The 17,763-nt window shown below is 36.7% G+C and overlaps 2 protein-coding genes across 3 annotated transcripts; both read right to left on the bottom strand.

Annotated features, from left to right (window-relative positions):
* Positions 1-1,053: 1,053 nt before the first annotated feature.
* Positions 1,054-17,265, bottom strand: LOC127635668 (GTPase IMAP family member 7-like). 2 transcript variants are annotated; one of them, XM_052115855.1, is made up of 3 exons: positions 17,137-17,265; positions 15,335-16,160; positions 1,054-1,988 (listed from the first exon to the last, which is right to left on the bottom strand). In XM_052115855.1, exons 1-2 carry the CDS (start codon positions 17,195-17,197, stop codon positions 15,376-15,378), a joined length of 846 nt encoding a protein of 281 aa, XP_051971815.1. In that variant the 5' UTR covers positions 17,198-17,265; the 3' UTR covers positions 1,054-1,988; positions 15,335-15,375. The 2 variants fall into 2 exon arrangements, with proteins under 2 accessions (XP_051971815.1, XP_051971814.1); XM_052115854.1 differs by lacking the exon at positions 1,054-1,988 and having other exon boundaries at positions 14,725-16,160.
* On the bottom strand, positions 1,953-3,956 carry LOC127635667 (GTPase IMAP family member 7-like). The gene is made up of 2 exons (XM_052115853.1): positions 3,776-3,956; positions 1,953-2,814 (listed from the first exon to the last, which is right to left on the bottom strand). The coding sequence occupies exons 1-2, from the start codon at positions 3,834-3,836 to the stop codon at positions 2,030-2,032; spliced, it is 846 nt and encodes a 281-aa protein (XP_051971813.1). The 5' UTR covers positions 3,837-3,956; the 3' UTR covers positions 1,953-2,029.
* Positions 17,266-17,763: the final 498 nt, after the last annotated feature.

Below are 17,763 nucleotides of genomic sequence, written 5' to 3' on the forward strand. Positions count from 1 at the left end.
CACCATCAGCCATCAAACACTGATGATGGGGCGTCTGATTGCACACTGACCCTTCATGAGCGTGCGCTCGCTTTGACAGCAAAACGTGCGTCCTGGACGAGTGATTTACCATTAAAACACGCGCATTCTCGACGTGCGGTTTGGGGTCACCGAAAACATGTAACAATGTTTATCCTAACAAAATGGGAGTCGAATACGTGCGATTTGAGTCGGACAAAACGCACGTTATGAACGTGTAAACAGGTAAACCAAATAGGCAGTGCAAACGTGTGGATACAAATCAGCACCAATGCTGATGCAATCCTTTTTCTTTATTTTATTTTTATTATTATTTATAAATCACCAGTCAACACATTTCTTGTTTTCCCCACATAAATTGGTAATGGTAACTGGGATTTGTTCGGAACTTGCCAAATTTATTCTTTCTTTGAGCTTCCTTCACCCTCCTGAAAAACAAAAAACAAAACAGTATGTTGTGTTTTGAATGCTACACTATTCTATAAAAGAAGCATTCGTTTGATTTTTAGCAATTTGTCTAATTTACTATAAATTGAATTATGTAAATATTGGTTATCTGCCTCCCTATTGTCATAAGCCATTAAAAAAAATAATACTCTAAATCTAAATAATTATTTAATTAGGGATGTGGTTTGTGATTTGTTCTTTTAATAGATATTAAGACAAATGTAGTCAGCTTGTCAATAAGTAAGGGTCAAATCTGAGTACAGATTAGATTAAAACAACGCATGCCAACATCTTATTTTCAGAGCATATTTGTACTTTAATTTTACTTTGCATTTAAATTATAAGCTTACTTGAAACAGACAAAATCTGTAGCAGATAACTCAGAAGATAATATTTTGCTTTGCCCTGTTAAAAGACAGTAAGACGAAAGTGACACAGACACAGTACATAGTTTTCTTTGTAAAATGATACCTGAAAACTATTTTAGAAAATTATGTAAAATTTAAATAGATAAAGAAAACACATGCAGGCAATCTTATTTGCACTTTAATTTTTTACTTTGCATTAGAATATAAACTGATCTGTATAGGATAAAATCTCTAATAGCTCAGAAGATAGTGGTGATATACGAATTCGCTTCTTTCTAATTTACAAAGTACACATGGTATGTTCCCACTGTGTCTGATCATAATTTTAAAATGATTGTGGTGAACTGTAAATCTACATAATTTATTTTTGGAGTGTGTGGCCTTGAGGGATAAAGAATGGTAAAGAAATAGATATTTACATTTGTTATTAAACTATAGACAGCTTATCCTAGTGGATAAATATGACATCAAATTGGGACATAAAATGACATATTTAGTGCAAAATTGCATGACTTAATGCATTAGTGAAATCAAATGATCTGAAAATAACAAACTACAAGAAAACATGTGCTACATAATTACAGTGCCTTCAGAAAAAAAATGACATTTCCATTATTTTCTCACTCTGCTATGTGTTGCAAAATCAAATGAAAACATTTTAAATAAGATTTTGTTCCACGACTACAGGAGTAATTTGTCAATAGGTTAATGTTAAAAGCAACATGTCACTAAGATAAATTGTCTATAGTTGAAAAATAAATGTAAACGTCTATTTTTAGAATTATGCTCCATTAAAAAAAGAATATAAATTATTTCAAACATACTTTGGCTGCACACTCCCTTAAGGTATGTTATTATTTACACAATCTAAGCAGCTCCTTTTTAATTACACAGTATATACTGTAGGCTGGATTTCATAACATTTCCATGATAACATTCAAACTCTACTTCAAACTAGATAAAGTTTCCAATCAGCAGGTTTTAAGAACAAAAAAAGAAGTTTTATCATAAAGGATCTGAAGCAAGATAAATTCATATTTCAGAAGCTTTGTCATCTCGCTTTCCATGTTCTGTTGCTGTAGTGATATATTTAATAAATGTTTATACTGTCAAAAAAAATCACATAAATGAGTAAATAAAGTTAGAAAAAAAAATCTCTTCCTTAGATTGTATCCGTGATATCTGAATTAAGATGCTCATGAACGGTGTATTCTCTGTTTCTGAGCATAAATGCCATTATTTTTAGCATCCTTTTCAAGACCTTCCATCAGTATTTGTTGAAACAAAATGACTTTCTGATCGAGATGTCTGACAAATGTAAAGTCATAATCCAGAAGCTCTGCCTCCTCTCTCTCCATGTCCTGTTGCTGAATTTTCTCTTCAGCTTCTTTGTACATATCCTGTGTGAAGCAATCTCCCCCATTGGCTGCCACCATTTCATCAATCTTCTCAATTAATTTCTTCACTTGAGCTCGATTTTTTATTTTATTGTTATCAAAGGCAACATATCGAGAACCGCAACTCTGGATTACTTTACGGAGTTCTTTGTGACCTTTTTCAACATAGTCTTCTATTGTTTGACTCTTGAGGGAATCTACATGGGTAAAGACTACTATCATGTATTTAGAAGCTTCGTCACCGAAGATCTCTTGCAGGGCTTTGACTGAATTATGCTCCTCAGGTGTGAAACGGCCAATCTGCATCACCAGCAGGAACACATGAGGGCCTGGTGCTGAAACCTGAATGCATCTCACAATTTCTTTTTTGATTTTCTCTCTTTCATCCAAGTTAGTGTCCAAGATTCCAGGTGTGTCAATCACATAAATGTCTCTTTGGTCATGAACCATGTTTTTTTGGCACTTGCGAGTGACAGAGTTTGCATCAGGGGCTGATTCAAAAACCTCTTTACCAAGGATGGTGTTTCCCACAGCGCTTTTTCCAACTCCAGTTTTTCCAATCATTACTATGCGAAGCGTTCGGCCTATTAAAACAACAAAACATAGTGTATCTCAACAAGGCATTTGTCTCTTAAAAGGCATAACATACTGTACATCATCTGCATTCAACAAGAAACACAGACCCTGAACTGAACATGTTAACAGTACAGTAAAAACAGCATAAAGTCACAAAACAAGTCAAGTCAATGTTATTTGTATAGCGCCTTTCACAACACACGTCGCTTCAAAGCAGCTTTACAGAAGATCAGGCATTAACAGACGATAAAACTGTAATGTCTATAATGTCGATGAATCATCATTGTGTAATTAGATAAAATACGATTGTTAATTGTGTTTAAAAATAAGTAATTCAATAATAATTGTATTAATAACCCCAGTGTGCAAGCTGAAGGCGACTGTGGCAAGGAACTCAAAACTCCATAAGATGTTGATTAATGGAGAAAAATAACATAAAGATCTCCGAATCAATGCATGCTGGGAACTTGTAAAATCTTAACATGTTTGCTCAAATTCTATTACACTATTTAGGAGAAGATTTGAGATCATTTTACTTATATATACATGTATGTATTTCACATTTCCTTTGAATTTATGACTCAATAAATATGTTTCAAGCATGAACCTCACTGAGCGTGCAGCATAAAAGGCTTTTATGACTAGCTTAACATGCAAAACTTCCAGAAAACCCATACTGACTAGCTTCACTTGTTACATTTTGTATGTCCCTGCTAGACCACCAGCTAGACCAGCACCAAACCAGAACTAACCACATAATAAAACAATTAAATATATATACTGACTTTTTCAAGGATTAGAAAAAATAAAAGTTCTGAAAAAGTAATCTGAACTTTTGTCAATTTTGGCTTTTTATAGTATGAAACTTTTGCTGTATCAGCAGAAAATTTCAAGTAATTAAGTCATGAGGTTTAATGAATGCAGTTTATTATAAATCTTGCTAGACAACCAGTCAAAGTGAAAACTTACCTTGTTGAGTAGAACCACAGCGGGAACAACACGAACAACAGCACCTTCTTAGACAGGCCATTTTGCTCGTGATTACCTCAACAGCGGTATCTGAACTGTGAATTTGGTTGTGTGACTGTACGAGTACCAGCTTTTCATGCGACACCCCTGCTCAGTTTTTTACAAATCTTGTTTTACTTTCATTTTTACTTACCTGCCTAACAGATAGATCAGAGGTGTTTCTTGTAACCTGGTGAATAAACTGGAATTTGAACATGCCAAGTTAAACTTTAACTCTTAATTTGGTTTTATGACAACACTTCAGATCTTTCCGTAGATGCGAATACCTTCCTGCTTGAGGAGATTTGTAGCCTATGTATTGATTTGTGCACAATAAGACCAGGAATGTTTAAGAAAGAGTTTCATTTTGAATTTATATTGACTTGTAGGTTTGCCTAATAATGGATTATAGTCATTTTAATTCTTATATTTAATTTTTCTTAGGGGAGAGTGTGAATGTCTAGCCATCTGGAAATGACTGCATGAGCAACATCAATGCATCAATGAATTGCATTAATTTAAGTTTTTCATTTTTTCTTATGATTTACAATAAGTTGCTCATGGTAATGGTATCAATAATGGCAAGATGACAGAGGAGATTCTTTCTAAAATATTTGTGGTTTGGCATTTTCATCATGAAAAAACTATGCGTAAACCCTCGGCCATCAAAATGTAAAGCTCAGTTTTCATATGACTGAATTATCACTGTCATTTATTAATTTTTTTTATAGTGGGAAGTGCAATAATAAAGCAATTTAGTGAAGATCACAACATGATCACTGTGGTGCTGCTGGGAAAGAACAGCAAGGACAAGTGTCTGATTGGGAACGCACTTATCAGGAACAATCACTTTCAATCAGAAAAGGTCACTTTTGAGAAGGCTGAGGGAAAAGAAGCTGGTCAGGTGTTCTGTATTATTAACACTCCAGGCCTTTTCCAAACACCAAGCCCAGATCAAGAAGTTAATAATATAGAGGAGCTGAATCCATCATACCCAGAAACACGTGTGTTCCTCCTGGTTCTGCAGGATAACAAGATCTCACAGGAAGAAATGGAGATGTTCACCCAACTCAAACAGAGATTTGGAAGAGAAATGGTAGAAAACACAATTGTTGTGCTTGTTAACAATGAAGAGAAAAAATACAGCAATATGATCAAGCTGATGAGAACTTCAAATTGGTTCTGAATGAGTGTTGAAAGAGAATTTGTGTTCACAACAAGAAACAAAATATTTATCCTTCTTTGAGTTTACATCGATTTGCTATTGGATTACCCAAATTATTTAATTAATACACCAGCACTTTGAGCACAATATTGGAGATGTACTTCCTCTCTTCTAGCTGCACGTGCTTGGTCTGGTCGCTCCGCTGACTGCCAGGTCCATGCCTTGTGAGGCCCAAGGAAGCTCGGGAATTGATGTCCCGAGAAAGCTCTCTACTCTCTACGGTTCACACACCCATGAGAAGTCCTCTCTTCAAAGTCAGCTTTAACTCTGTGTGGAAGATCAGGAGGTCGTGCAGACACCACATATTTCTTTAATAAAGACATAAAAACCAGAATAAACAGATTAAGATATGTAAAGTGCTCACTCTGACAGGGCCTGTTGTGTATTTGCTGGTCATGCAGCTCGGCCGATTCACAGATGGAGAGAGAGAGATTCTCCCACACTTGAAAAGAGAGTTTGGTGAGGATGTACTTGTGAACACTTTGATTCTTTTCACTTGTAAAGAGAAGCTGAAGGACATGACTTTAGATGATTACATCAGTAAAACAAACCCAGAGCTTCAAGAGCTGATAAAAGTCTGTAAATCAAAATGTCATGCATTTAACAACAACGACAAAAGCCATCATCAGGTGAAAAAACGTATGCCCCTAATTTTGGACATGCAGAGAGACAGAAACATTTCAATAACAAAATTTGCCGTGATAAAAAGATAAACAAGAACGAAGACTGCAGAATCTTATAGACCATCACAAAGCATGTTAGAAAAAAAAAACAAATTATATAGATCTAATAGAAAATTATTATAAAATGTAATTGTTCCAAATAGGGTACAACAGGGCTAAAGGCACACCTTAAGGAACATTTGCTTTTTTTTTCTGAACACAGTGTATCAAGATTGAATATATATATATTGACAATAGTTATAGGGCAAAGTTGTCAACTTCCACAAATACTTTTGAGACAGCACAATGCTTTTCATTCATTTTCTGTTCATTTCAATGAAATTTGCCATTTCATAACATCTGTATTTTTTATAAACAAATTCCTCTCCATTGTGTTTAGATTGGTTTTTGTGAGCCCAATTTGAACATGTTCCATAATAAATCTATTCGTCCCACTTAAGAAAACAATGTGTTTTATGGGGACCTTTTTATGGGAAAAACCTTAATCACCTTAAATAAATCTGAAAATTACAAATAAGTATTTTTTTGTCATGCAATATTTGTAGGGATTTTCATTGTTACATCAATTTGCATCAGTAAAATATTTGATCAACAATTAGATCAAATGACCTCAAAATCAAACTTTAGATACATGCCATGATCTCATGGATCAGGAAAATTTAGCAGTGTATGTTGACAATCAGATGTAAAGTAACATTTTGTGGGGGGGTAACCCCCCACAACCCATTTAATGTTAAATGGGTTAAAATGCCTTTTAACACATTTTAGCTCAGTGATATAAGAATCTTGTAACGTTGCTGACATACAGGCAGAGATGATGATGAAGTTAAGATGAACCCAAGTGCAGTTTATTCTTCAAACGTGGAAACCAGTATCCTAACTACAAATGTGAGTGAAACAAAAACAAGAAACCATGGACCTAACTAAACATTACAAAACTAAACTTGACATGACTATGGCTAGACTAGACAACAAGGTTACATTTACACTGGATACACTGAACAAAGGTTACATGTACAATACCTGACAAAAGATAAATGGCCAAACAGAACTCTAAAGATGATAACAAGACAATTAACTAAAACCAATGATAAACTAGAACTGATAACAAAGCAATAAAGCAATGAACCAATGAACGCAAGACACATGAACAGAGGGAAAAAAGGAAATAACATGACTGGGGAACAGGAAATTTAACAAGAATTTCAAAATAAAAGTACACAAACTAAAGACAACTGTGAATGTGACAGGAGCCCCCCCTTAAAGGAGCGGATACCAGACGCTCCATAAAAATAAAAATACAATAAAAAGGCAAATTGTAGGGGAACAGATGTGGTTCAGGGAGGCACAAGGGGCAAACAGGCAGTTCAAGGGGGCACCAGGGGCAAACAGGCAGTTCAAGGGGTCACAAGGGGAGCAGAGAAACAAGGCAAGGTCAGGGAGAACTTAGCAGATCAGGCGGGTGGCCAGGAGACCAGAGCAGATCAGGCGGGCGGCCAGGAGATTAAGGAAACCAGAGCTGATTAGACGGGTGGCTAGGAGACCAAGGGGACAAGAGCAGATCCGGGGGACGGCCAGGAGACTAGAACAAACCAGATGGGCAGCCAGGAGACCAAGGGAATGGCCTCAAGGTGGGGAACGGGAGGTCAGGGAGGCAGCCGCAGGGCCGAGACTGGGTCAGGGGGCCTGGAAGGCGGCTGTAGGACAGGGACTGGGTCAGGGGGCCTGGGATGTGGCCACAGGACAGGGACTGGGTTAGGAGGCCAGGGAGGAGTCCACAGGACAGGGACTGGGTCAGGAGGAGGCCACAGGACAGGGACCCGGTCAGAAGGTGCTATGGGAGGAATGGCCTCTGGGGGAGCGGGCGGAGCCGCGTGAGGAAAGGTCTCTGGGGCGGAGCCGTGGAAGACTCCGGGGGCAGAGCAGAGGCAGGCTCCGGGGGCAGAATAGAGGCAGGCGGAGCCATGGGAGGCTCCGGGGGGCAGAGCCATGGAAGGCTCCAGTGGCAGAGGCGATGATGATGATGAAGTTAAGATGAACCCAAGTGCAGTTTATTCTTCAAACGTGGAAACCAGTATCCCTAACTAAATGAAAGTGAAACAAAAACAAGAAACCATGGACCTAACTAAACATGACAAGGCTAGACTAAGGTAAAAACAAAACAAAAACAAAACAAAAACGTTACATGCACACTGGCTAGACTACACTTTGGCAAAACAACAAGGTTACATGTACAATACCTGACAAAAGACAATCTTCTTCTTCTTCTTTCACGTTTAATGGCGGTTGGCAAACCAAATTTTAATGGTGCATTCCCGCCACCTACTGGATTGGAGTATGGATAACGTTATGGTAGTATTGACCTAAATCCTGTTACTTAAATGAGTGTCTATTAAAAATTTAAATACTTCTTCATATATTTTAAATTGCTTTGGGCCATTACCTAATAATGCTTGGATAGAAAAAACTTCTATTTCCATTTTTCTTAATGCTTGAAATAATTTAAATCTTTCTCTTGCATAAGCCTCACATTTTAATTATACATGTTCTACTGTTTCCATATTTTCGGAACTACATTTGTCACAATACCCAGTCTGGTGTTTCCCAATCCTGACCATACTTTGATTTAGTAGACAATGGCCAATGCGCATTCTTGAAATTATAACATCCTTCCTCCTATTTCCAAAATGTTTCCTTTCTAAACCAACTGTTTCTTGAATTTTGTATAAATGTCGACCCATATTTCCACTATCCCACTCCTTCTGCCATTTCTTCATAATTTCCTTTTCTTCATACTCAATGCAATTTTAATATCAACTTCTTGAAATTTTATGGCCTGTTTGGCTAAACTATCCACCTCTTCATTTCCTGCCACCTCCATATGAGCTGGTATCCAAAGAAACTGAATAATGATTCTCAAGTGTCTGATTCTACAAAGTACCACTTGCTAGACTTTCAATTGCAGATAAAGAGTCAGTGCATATAACTGATCTGATTGGCTGAACTTCTTCGACCCACTGTAATGCTAAAATAATTGCTATTAATTCTGATGTAAATACTGAGATGTGATCTGAAGTTCTTTTCAAAATGTTAACTTTAAATTGCGGTATGAATACTGCTGCAGATGTTATACCAGAATCTGGATCTTTTGAGCCATCAGTATATATCTGGATGGCACTATAATATATTTGATCTATGTAATCTTGTACCTTTACTCTATCCAGGATATTCTCCTCATTATGTTTGTCTTTATGTAACTGAATATCTATAGAAGGTATTGTAAAAAACCAAGGAGGAATTGCTGGCAGAACCACACAATTGGCAATAATAACATCTTTAATTACTTCTCTTGCCTCCTCATTAATAAACCATCCAAAACTTGTTAGTTTTTTATAGTTATATTCCCAACAATCACTTAAAACATTCTTAACTGGATGATTTTCCGATTGACCTTTTATGTTTGCCCAGTATCTCATTCTTAACTTAATCCTTCTCATTCCCAGTGGCATTACACCCATCGACAAAAGACAATGGCAAACATGAGGGCTTAAATACACAGACATGGGTAACAAAAGCCAATGAACAAACATAACTCTAAACAAAATAACAAGACAATTAACTAAAACCAATTATAAACTAGAACTGATAACAAAGTAATGAAGCAATGAACCAATGAAAGCAAGACACATGAACACGGAGGGAAAAAAGGAAATCACATGACTGGGGAACAGGAACTTTAACAAGAATTTCAAAATAAAAGTAAACAAACAAAAGACAACTGTGAATGTGACAAATCTGTTGTTCCCTACTTTACAAATTACGCATGGTATATCCCCAGTGTGACTGATCATATGTTTAAAATGAATATGTTGAACTGTTAATGTGCATGATTTAATTTGTATATCAGGGAGAAAGAATGGTAAAATAAAACAAAATACTTTTACATCTACTGTTACACCATATTTTTGTGGGTGAATTGTGTGCATTTAAATGCATGAAACTACAGTACACTGCATAAAATTTAGTGCACTGTACACATAATGTCATTGAATGCATTAGTTGAATTAAAAAGATGATTTTTTTAAATAAAGAGAAAAAAATCATAGAAAATTACCCAAATAAAAAGGTATCAGAGAAATGAGATTGCAATAGCAGAATCTAGTATATTTTGGCATATTACTGTGATAATAGTGCCATGTTCAAAGCTGATTTATTGAATTTTGTCCTCTACCTGCAGTTTAAAAAATATATTAATTTGCTACAATCAATTTAGTATATACATAGCACATAGCCCGGTCAGGGTCTCAGGATGATGTGAGAATCTGCCAGACCGAACTCCAGGCAAGTGTCGCTGACAGAGAACGCTTGCAGGTCCCCGACCCTCTTGATGGAAGTGAGTGCAATCAGGAGGGCCGTCTTCAAGGAGAGGTACACCACTTAGATCTTCCGCATCCTGTCCAAGGGCCAGACGTGGAGGTTCCAAAGGTCTGGGCGTGGATACCAGAGGGTGCCCCGTCCCTGAGAAAGAAGGCCCCTTCCTCAGGGGAAACTATGAAGTACATTTTAAGAGTTTGTGTTTTCTTGAAAAAAAAAATCACATGTTAATTTAATTCATTTCATCAGAAGTAAACAAAGAAAACAAAAACATTGTTAAACAATCAAATTGTATATTTATGAAGTATATAATTACTTAAAAAAATGATATCATTTGCATATCAAAATGTCATTTTCATGTTGTAAGCATAGCAATCTGGAAAATGTGGTCTTACAAGGATACATACTTTTTGATGTGTGTCATGACAAGAGAATGTAAGCAGTAATGAGCCTATAATCAAATAACATCTTTCTTCTGAGAAACATATTAAAGAATTTCTTCCTTCTGAGCAACATTATGCACAAATTTTTCCTGTTCTTTCCATTACTTAATGCTTTTTTTTATTTATTTATTTTTTATAGTGATTATGCATTGTATTGTATGTATGGTGGTGGCATAGGGCTGTTAATCAGAAGGTCACAGGTTCTAACCCCACGGCCACCACCATGGTGTCCTTGAGCAAGGCACTTAACTCCAGGTTGTTCTGGGGGATTGTCCCTGTAATAATTGCACTGTAAGTTGCTTTGGATCAAAGCGTCTGCCAAATGCATAAATGTAAATGCATCTGCCAATAACTGTGCCCACTTGGTTGACTAACAGTAACAGTTCCAAAAATCTACCATGGGCTTGTCATGAAAACATTTCAGATGTTGAGTAAATATTGTTTAAAAGGAGCATATTGTTTACTGTAATTACATGGTATGTACTGTATATATCAGTCAGCCGCACCATGCTCTCTGTACAGTGTCTGAATCAGCCATCAACCATTGAAAAACCCAAATTGGTCGAGAACTCATAGTAGTATTGTAATTAATAACATTAGCCATCGGCGTCGCCAGGTCATTTTTCCGGGGCTTCAGCCCCGAATGTTTTGACTGTAGCCTCGAATGTAATTTTAAATGTAGGCAACACACATTTAGGTGCAGCTCAACATTAACATCAAAAATATTTTTGTATGAACATGCAATAATCTTCATGAAGCAGATCTTTGAAGAACGTCTCGCAGATCTTTGAAGAACGTAGGCTACTCAAACTATTTTGTTTGAAGTTCACATAACATGACACCCTCCCCCTCCGCCTCACGCTACTAGAGAGAGGCATCTTGTGTCACTCTGGAGGAAAAATGAAACGTCAAGAAAAAAAGCAACGCAGCCTTTTGGACTTTATCGAAAAGAAGAGTAATGGTGAGGATTTACTGATGTTACCTACTTGTTTAACTTAATACTTTTAAACTTGTGGGCTGGTCAAGGACGTCCAAATGTAGGGTGAGCATATGTCCTCTTATTCCCAGACATGTGCTCTTTTTTTGGACCTTAAAAAAGCATCTGGCCGGGATTGGATTCGGCTTTAGTTATATTATGATGTGCAGCTGGTCTGATACTTCATTGTGTGTGCACATGCATATTTGCAGTGCTTTAACTCCTCTTTGTAAGTCCTGCCTTCTCACACACCAATTAGTCGATTATAAGAGGCTTGATGCAACTATTGGCCAAATTTCTGCCTGTCAATCTCTCCGCTAACACTGTTGTGTTTGGCATCAAACAATTGCTTGACACTGACAGTCATGTCAATTGCTTGACAAATGACAGTGGAAACAATGCCCACACGAAAGTGCAAATTTACAGAAGATTTGCACAAAAATTCCCACGCTTTCATCCAGATTGAGATCCGTGTGAAGCAGAAAGTGTACATTTGGTGGAGAAATAGCCTATATCTTAATCATAATTGACATATACAGTGGGTGATACATCTCTCATTGTGGTTTATCCGGGTTTGTCTCATAGGTCAAGTAAATCAAATCAGTTGAACAAATTGTCTGCATGGGGTGTGCTAGTCCACTTATGCTAGTAACCAGCAACGGACTGACTTAGGTGTTCATATTAGAGTAAACTAATGATACACCAAAATAAATTATTTTACTGTTAAATGATAAATCAGGAAATTAGTCATTTTTGCAGTATTGAAATTTCTGGTGGCCTGCCACAGTCTCATTTGCCCCGCTCATAATGCGTCGCCTACCCCTCATTGCCTAAGTTCTCATAATGAACCAAAAACATTTTTACACTTCTCATCTCATAATAACATAAAATAAATGGTTGTGTTTTGCGCTCTCTCACTCACCAGTCAGCTCCTCACCCACTGCTGTAAACTCACGTGATCACACACACTCGCAGATATATGCACTGGAGTATTCCTGGATCCGTCTAACGTTATTTGGTTGAGGACATAATCTTTGTGGTAATTAACGTTAATTAAAATTAAATGTATCCACTGCATTTATACACTACTCCACGCACAATTTATCATCATCAGTGTACAAGAGCAAACAGATAATATTACTGCCGAATTTAAAATCCTGATGATTAACGTAAATTAACGTTAGTGTTACTAATAACTAATAACTAGTGTTAATTGGCATAACGTTACACTACTTATGGCTTCAATAGCTAGCTATCGTTAGTGGTCTGAGGTAACATTAAAAGATAAAAAGCTGAAACTGACATCCCTAGTTTTTACCCTGATTTTCGGAATGAGCATACAAAAATATTTTTAAAGATGTCAAACCCAGATGAGGAAAAGACACGGTGTCTAAGTTAAATGAGGCCCTGTGAGAGATTAGTTAGCACCACAGACTCTAGCTCTGGGTGAAAATGTTGGGTTGGTAGTGTCAGTCCAGCTCATTTTAGCCATTCGCTTTTGGCGAGGCAGGCCTTGGCTCTGTTGCCTACTGCAGCTTTAAGAGCACAAAATTGTTTACAAGAGCACAACACTAGCCTCTTAATTTGGCTCTCAAAGTGCACCAGATGGAAGTATTTAACTTTAAAATGTACTACATTTTCTTTAGGGGGAGCATGCCCCCGAACCCCCCTAGAGGATCATAAGTCCAACCACCATAGTCTCGCAAAATCCTGTGGGAATCACTGTAATTTCATTGTAAGGTGCCAGAGTATAGAAAAACAAAAACATAAAGGTAGAGTGTGTTTATTTCAAATAGATGGGGGGTCACCTAAAGCCACACCCACTTAAATGGGGCCGGGCTAAGCCCCGAACCTCCTCAAGTCCTAGAAACACCCCTGTTTAAGAAACAAATCCAAACCACCCCAATGAAATTATTTATTTAAAATTTTGCTTGATGAGTGTCTAAATGAAACATTTAGAGGTTAATATTCATAAACAACATGGTCCCGGAACACATATTCTCAGTATCAGATCCATTTCATCCTGGGCAAAGAAACATATCCATGTCTCCAGTTCCCCTCATTTCCTATTGCTCACAACCTTAATGGAATTGAAACTAAGCTTGTATAAGCACAACTGCGTGACCACAATGCTATTTTATTTGTCATTTATTTAAGCTGATCTATAACTGATAAAATCTATAACATACTGTAACTCAGAAGTAATGGTAATATGACAATGTAATCTTCTCTATTTTACAAATTACACATAGTATGTTCCCACTGTGACTGATCATACATTTAAAATTAACATGGTGAACTGTTAATCTACATAATTTCATATATAATTGTGTAACTCTAAGAATATGAAAAAGAGATACATTTACATCTACCGTGTACATTTATGTCTACAATATTGTATAAAATAAGCATTCACATCAATTGTCTAATTTACTATACATTATGTAAATATTGGTCATCTGCCACCCTATTGTCATAAGCCATTGAAAAGCCCATACTCAAAATCTAAATGAAGCAGGATTTTATTTTGAAGTTCGGGGTTCTCCCCAACTTGACATGCCCAATTGCCAATGCGCACTAAATCCTCATGGTGGTGTAGTGACTCGCCTCAATCCGGGTGGCGGAGGACGAATCTCACTTGCCTCCGCGTCTGAAACAGCCAATCTGCGCATTTTATCACATAGCTTGTTCAGCACGTTACTATGGAGACCTAGCGTGTGGGGAGGCTTCATGCTATTCTCAGCGGCATCCATGCACATCTCACCATTCGCCCCACTGTGAGCAAGAACCACATTATAGGGACCACGAGGAGGTTACCCCAACGTGCCTCTACCCACCCTAGCAACCGGGCCAATTGGTTCCATGGGAAGCCCTGGATTCAAACTTGTGTGTCCAGGTGTGGTAGTCAGCATCTTTTCATGCGGAGCTTAATCTTTAACTGATCAATTCTGTAATAGCTCAGACGATAGTAGAAATATAAGAATTCATTACACGTGGAATGTTCCCACTGTGTCTGATCCTATGTTTAAAATGAATATGGTAAACTGTTAATCTACATAATGTAATATTGAGTGTGTGGCCTTGAAGTAGAAATAATGGTAAAGAAATATATGCATTTACATATACTGTTATTAACTAAAGACAGTATATCTAAGTGAAATTGTAACATTTTAATACATTACCACACTACAGTACATAAAAATGACATATTTATTGCAAAATCACATGACTTAATGCATTAGTGAAATCAAAGTCTCTGAAAATAACAAACAACAAGCAAAAAATGGCTAAATAATTACAGTGCCTTCAGAAAAAAAAAAAATTACATTTCCATTATTTTCTCACTCTGTGTTCCTATGTGTTGCAGTCAACAAACAAAAAAATGTTTTTTAGATTTGGTTCCACGACTACAGGAATACTTTGTCTATAGGTTAATATGAAAGACAATATGTCTTAAGAATTAATCTCTATTAAAAACAAGTATTTTGGCTGCACACTCCCTTAAGGTATGTTATTATTTACACAATCTAAGCAGCTCCTTTTTAATTACACAGTATATACTGTAGGCTGGATTTCATAACATTTCCATGATAACATTCAAACTCTACTTCAAACTAGATAAAGTTTCCAATCAGCAGGTTTTAAGAACAAAAAAAGAAGTTTTCTCATAAAGGATCTGAAGCAAGATAAATTCATATTTCAGAAGCTTTGTCATCTCGCTTTCCATGTTCTGTTGCTGTAGTGATATATTTAATAAATGTTTATACTGTCAAAAATCACATAAATGAGTAAATAAAGTTAGAAATACCAATAAAACACATCTTCCTTAGATTGTATCCGTGATATCTGAATTAAGATGCTCATGAAAGGTGTTTTTTCTGATTCTGCGCATAAATGCCATTATTTTTAGCATCCTTTTCAAGACCTTCCATCAGTATTTGCTGAAACAAAATGACTCTCTCATCGAGAGTCCTGACAAATTTAAAGTCATAATCCAGAAGCTCTGCCTCCTCTCTCTCCATGTCCTGTTGCTGAATTTTCTCTTCAGCTTCTTTGTACATATCCTGTGTGAAGCATTCTCCCCCATTGGCTGCCACCATTTCATCAATCTTCTCAATTAATTTCTTCACTTGAGCTCGATTTTTTATGTTATTGTTATTAAAGGCAACATATCGAGAACCGCAACTCTGGATTACTTTACGGAGTTCTTTGTGACCTTTTTCAACATAGTCTTCTATTGTTTGACTCTTGAGGGAATCTACATGGGTAAAGACTACTATCATGTATTTAGAAGCTTCGTCACCGAAGATCTCTTGCAGGGCTTTGACTGAATTATGCTCCTCAGCTGTGAAACGGCCAATCTGCATCACCAGCAGGAACACATGAGGGCCTGGTGCTGAAACCTGAATGCATCTCACAATTTCTTTTTTGATTTTCTCTCTTTCATCCAAGTTAGTGTCCAAGATTCCAGGTGTGTCAATCACATAAATGTCTCTTTGGTCATGAACCATTTTTTTTTGGCACCTGCGAGTGACAGAGTTTGCATCAGGGGCTGATTCAAAAACCTCTTTACCAAGGATGGTGTTTCCCACAGCGCTTTTTCCGACTCCAGTTTTTCCAATCATTACTATGCGAAGCGTTCGGCCTATTAAAACAACAAAACATAGTGTATCTCAACAAGGCATTTGTCTCTTAAAAGGCATAACATACTGTACATCATCTGCATTCAACAAGAAACACAGACCCTGAACTGAACATGTTAACAGTACAGTAAAAACAGCATAAAGTCACAAAACAAGTCAAGTCAATGTTATTTGTATAGCGCCTTTCACAACACACGTCGTTTCAAAGCAGCTTTACAGAAGATCAGGCATTAACAGACGATAAAACTGTAATGTCTATAATGTCGATGAATCATCATTGTGTAAACAATACGATTGTTAATCGTGTTTAAAAATAAGTAATTCAATAATAATTGTATTAATAACCCCAGTGTGCAAGCTGAAGGCGACTGTGGCAAGGAACTCAAAACTCCATAAGATGTTGATTAATGGAGAAAAATAACCTTCACTGAAAAAATAACAAACACTGAAATAATACCATAAAGATCTCAGAGGAAGATCTTGTATGCTCAGACAAATTCTATTACACTATTTAGGAGAACATTTCAGTTTATTTTACTTATATATACATGTATGTATTTCACATTTCCTTTGAATTTATGACTCAATAAATATGTTTCAAGCATGAACCTCACTGAGCGTGCAGCATAAAAGGCTTTTATGACTAGCTTAACATACAAAACTTCCTTGGTTTACCAGATTGACCAGAAAACCTTGACTAGCTTCACTTGTTATATTTTGTATGTCCCTGCTAGACCACCAGCTACACCAGCACCAAACCAGAACTAACCGCATAATATAAAAATGAAATATATATACTGACTTTTTCAAGGATTTGAAAAAATAAAACCAGTAATCTGAACTTTTGTACATTTTGGCTTTTTATATTAGGAAACATTTGTTGTATCAGCAGAACATTTAAAGTAATTAAGTCATGAGCTTTAATGAATGCAGTTTATTATAAATCTTGCTAGACAACCAGTCAAAGTGAAAACTTACTTTGTTGAGTAGAACCAGAGCGGGAACAACACGAACAACAGCACCTTCTTAGACAGGCCATTTTGCTCGTGATTACCTCAACAGCGGTATCTGAACTGTGAATTTGGTTGTGTGACTGTACGAGTACCAGCTTTTCATGTGACACCCCTGCTCAGTTTTTTTTACATATGTACAAATCTATTTTTACTTTCATTTTTACTTACATGCCTAACAGATACATCAGAGGTGTTTCTTGTAACCTGGTGAATAAACTGGAATTTGAACATGCCAAGTTAAACTTGAATCCTTAATTTGGTTTTATGACAACACTTCAGATCTTTTCCGTAGATGCGAATACCTTCCTGCTTGAGAAGATTTTTGAGATTTCATTTTGAATTCATATTGACTTGTAGGTTTGCCTAATAATGGATTATAGTCATTATTAATTCTTATATTTAATTTTTCTTAGGGGAGAGTGTGAATGTCTAGCCATCTGGAAATGACTGCATGAGCAACATCAATTTATTTCACTCTCGCTTTGCTGATGTGCAAGATTAAATATCTCTTTCGACATGGACGATTGTCTCAGTGACAGTTTGCATGAGGGGATTTAAAAGATGCTCTGCAAAACATGATGTTTCCTAGCAG

Source organism: Xyrauchen texanus, chromosome 43 (genome assembly GCF_025860055.1).
Source record: "Xyrauchen texanus isolate HMW12.3.18 chromosome 43, RBS_HiC_50CHRs, whole genome shotgun sequence".
In the NCBI taxonomy this organism is placed as follows: Eukaryota; Metazoa; Chordata; class Actinopteri; order Cypriniformes; family Catostomidae; genus Xyrauchen; species Xyrauchen texanus.

Excerpts from the sequence above, each read along its gene's own strand:
- LOC127635667 (XM_052115853.1), bottom strand. The coding sequence starts at position 3,836 with ATGGCCTGTCTAAGAAGGTGCTGTTGTTCGTGTTGTTCCCGCTGTGGT. Across the intron at positions 2,815-3,775 it reads CTGTGGTTCTACTCAACAAG|GCCGAACGCTTCGCATAGTA; the intron begins GTAAGTTTTCAC and ends TTGTTTTAATAG.
- LOC127635668 (XM_052115855.1), bottom strand. The coding sequence starts at position 17,197 with ATGGCCTGTCTAAGAAGGTGCTGTTGTTCGTGTTGTTCCCGCTCTGGT. Across the intron at positions 16,161-17,136 it reads CTCTGGTTCTACTCAACAAA|GCCGAACGCTTCGCATAGTA; the intron begins GTAAGTTTTCAC and ends TTGTTTTAATAG.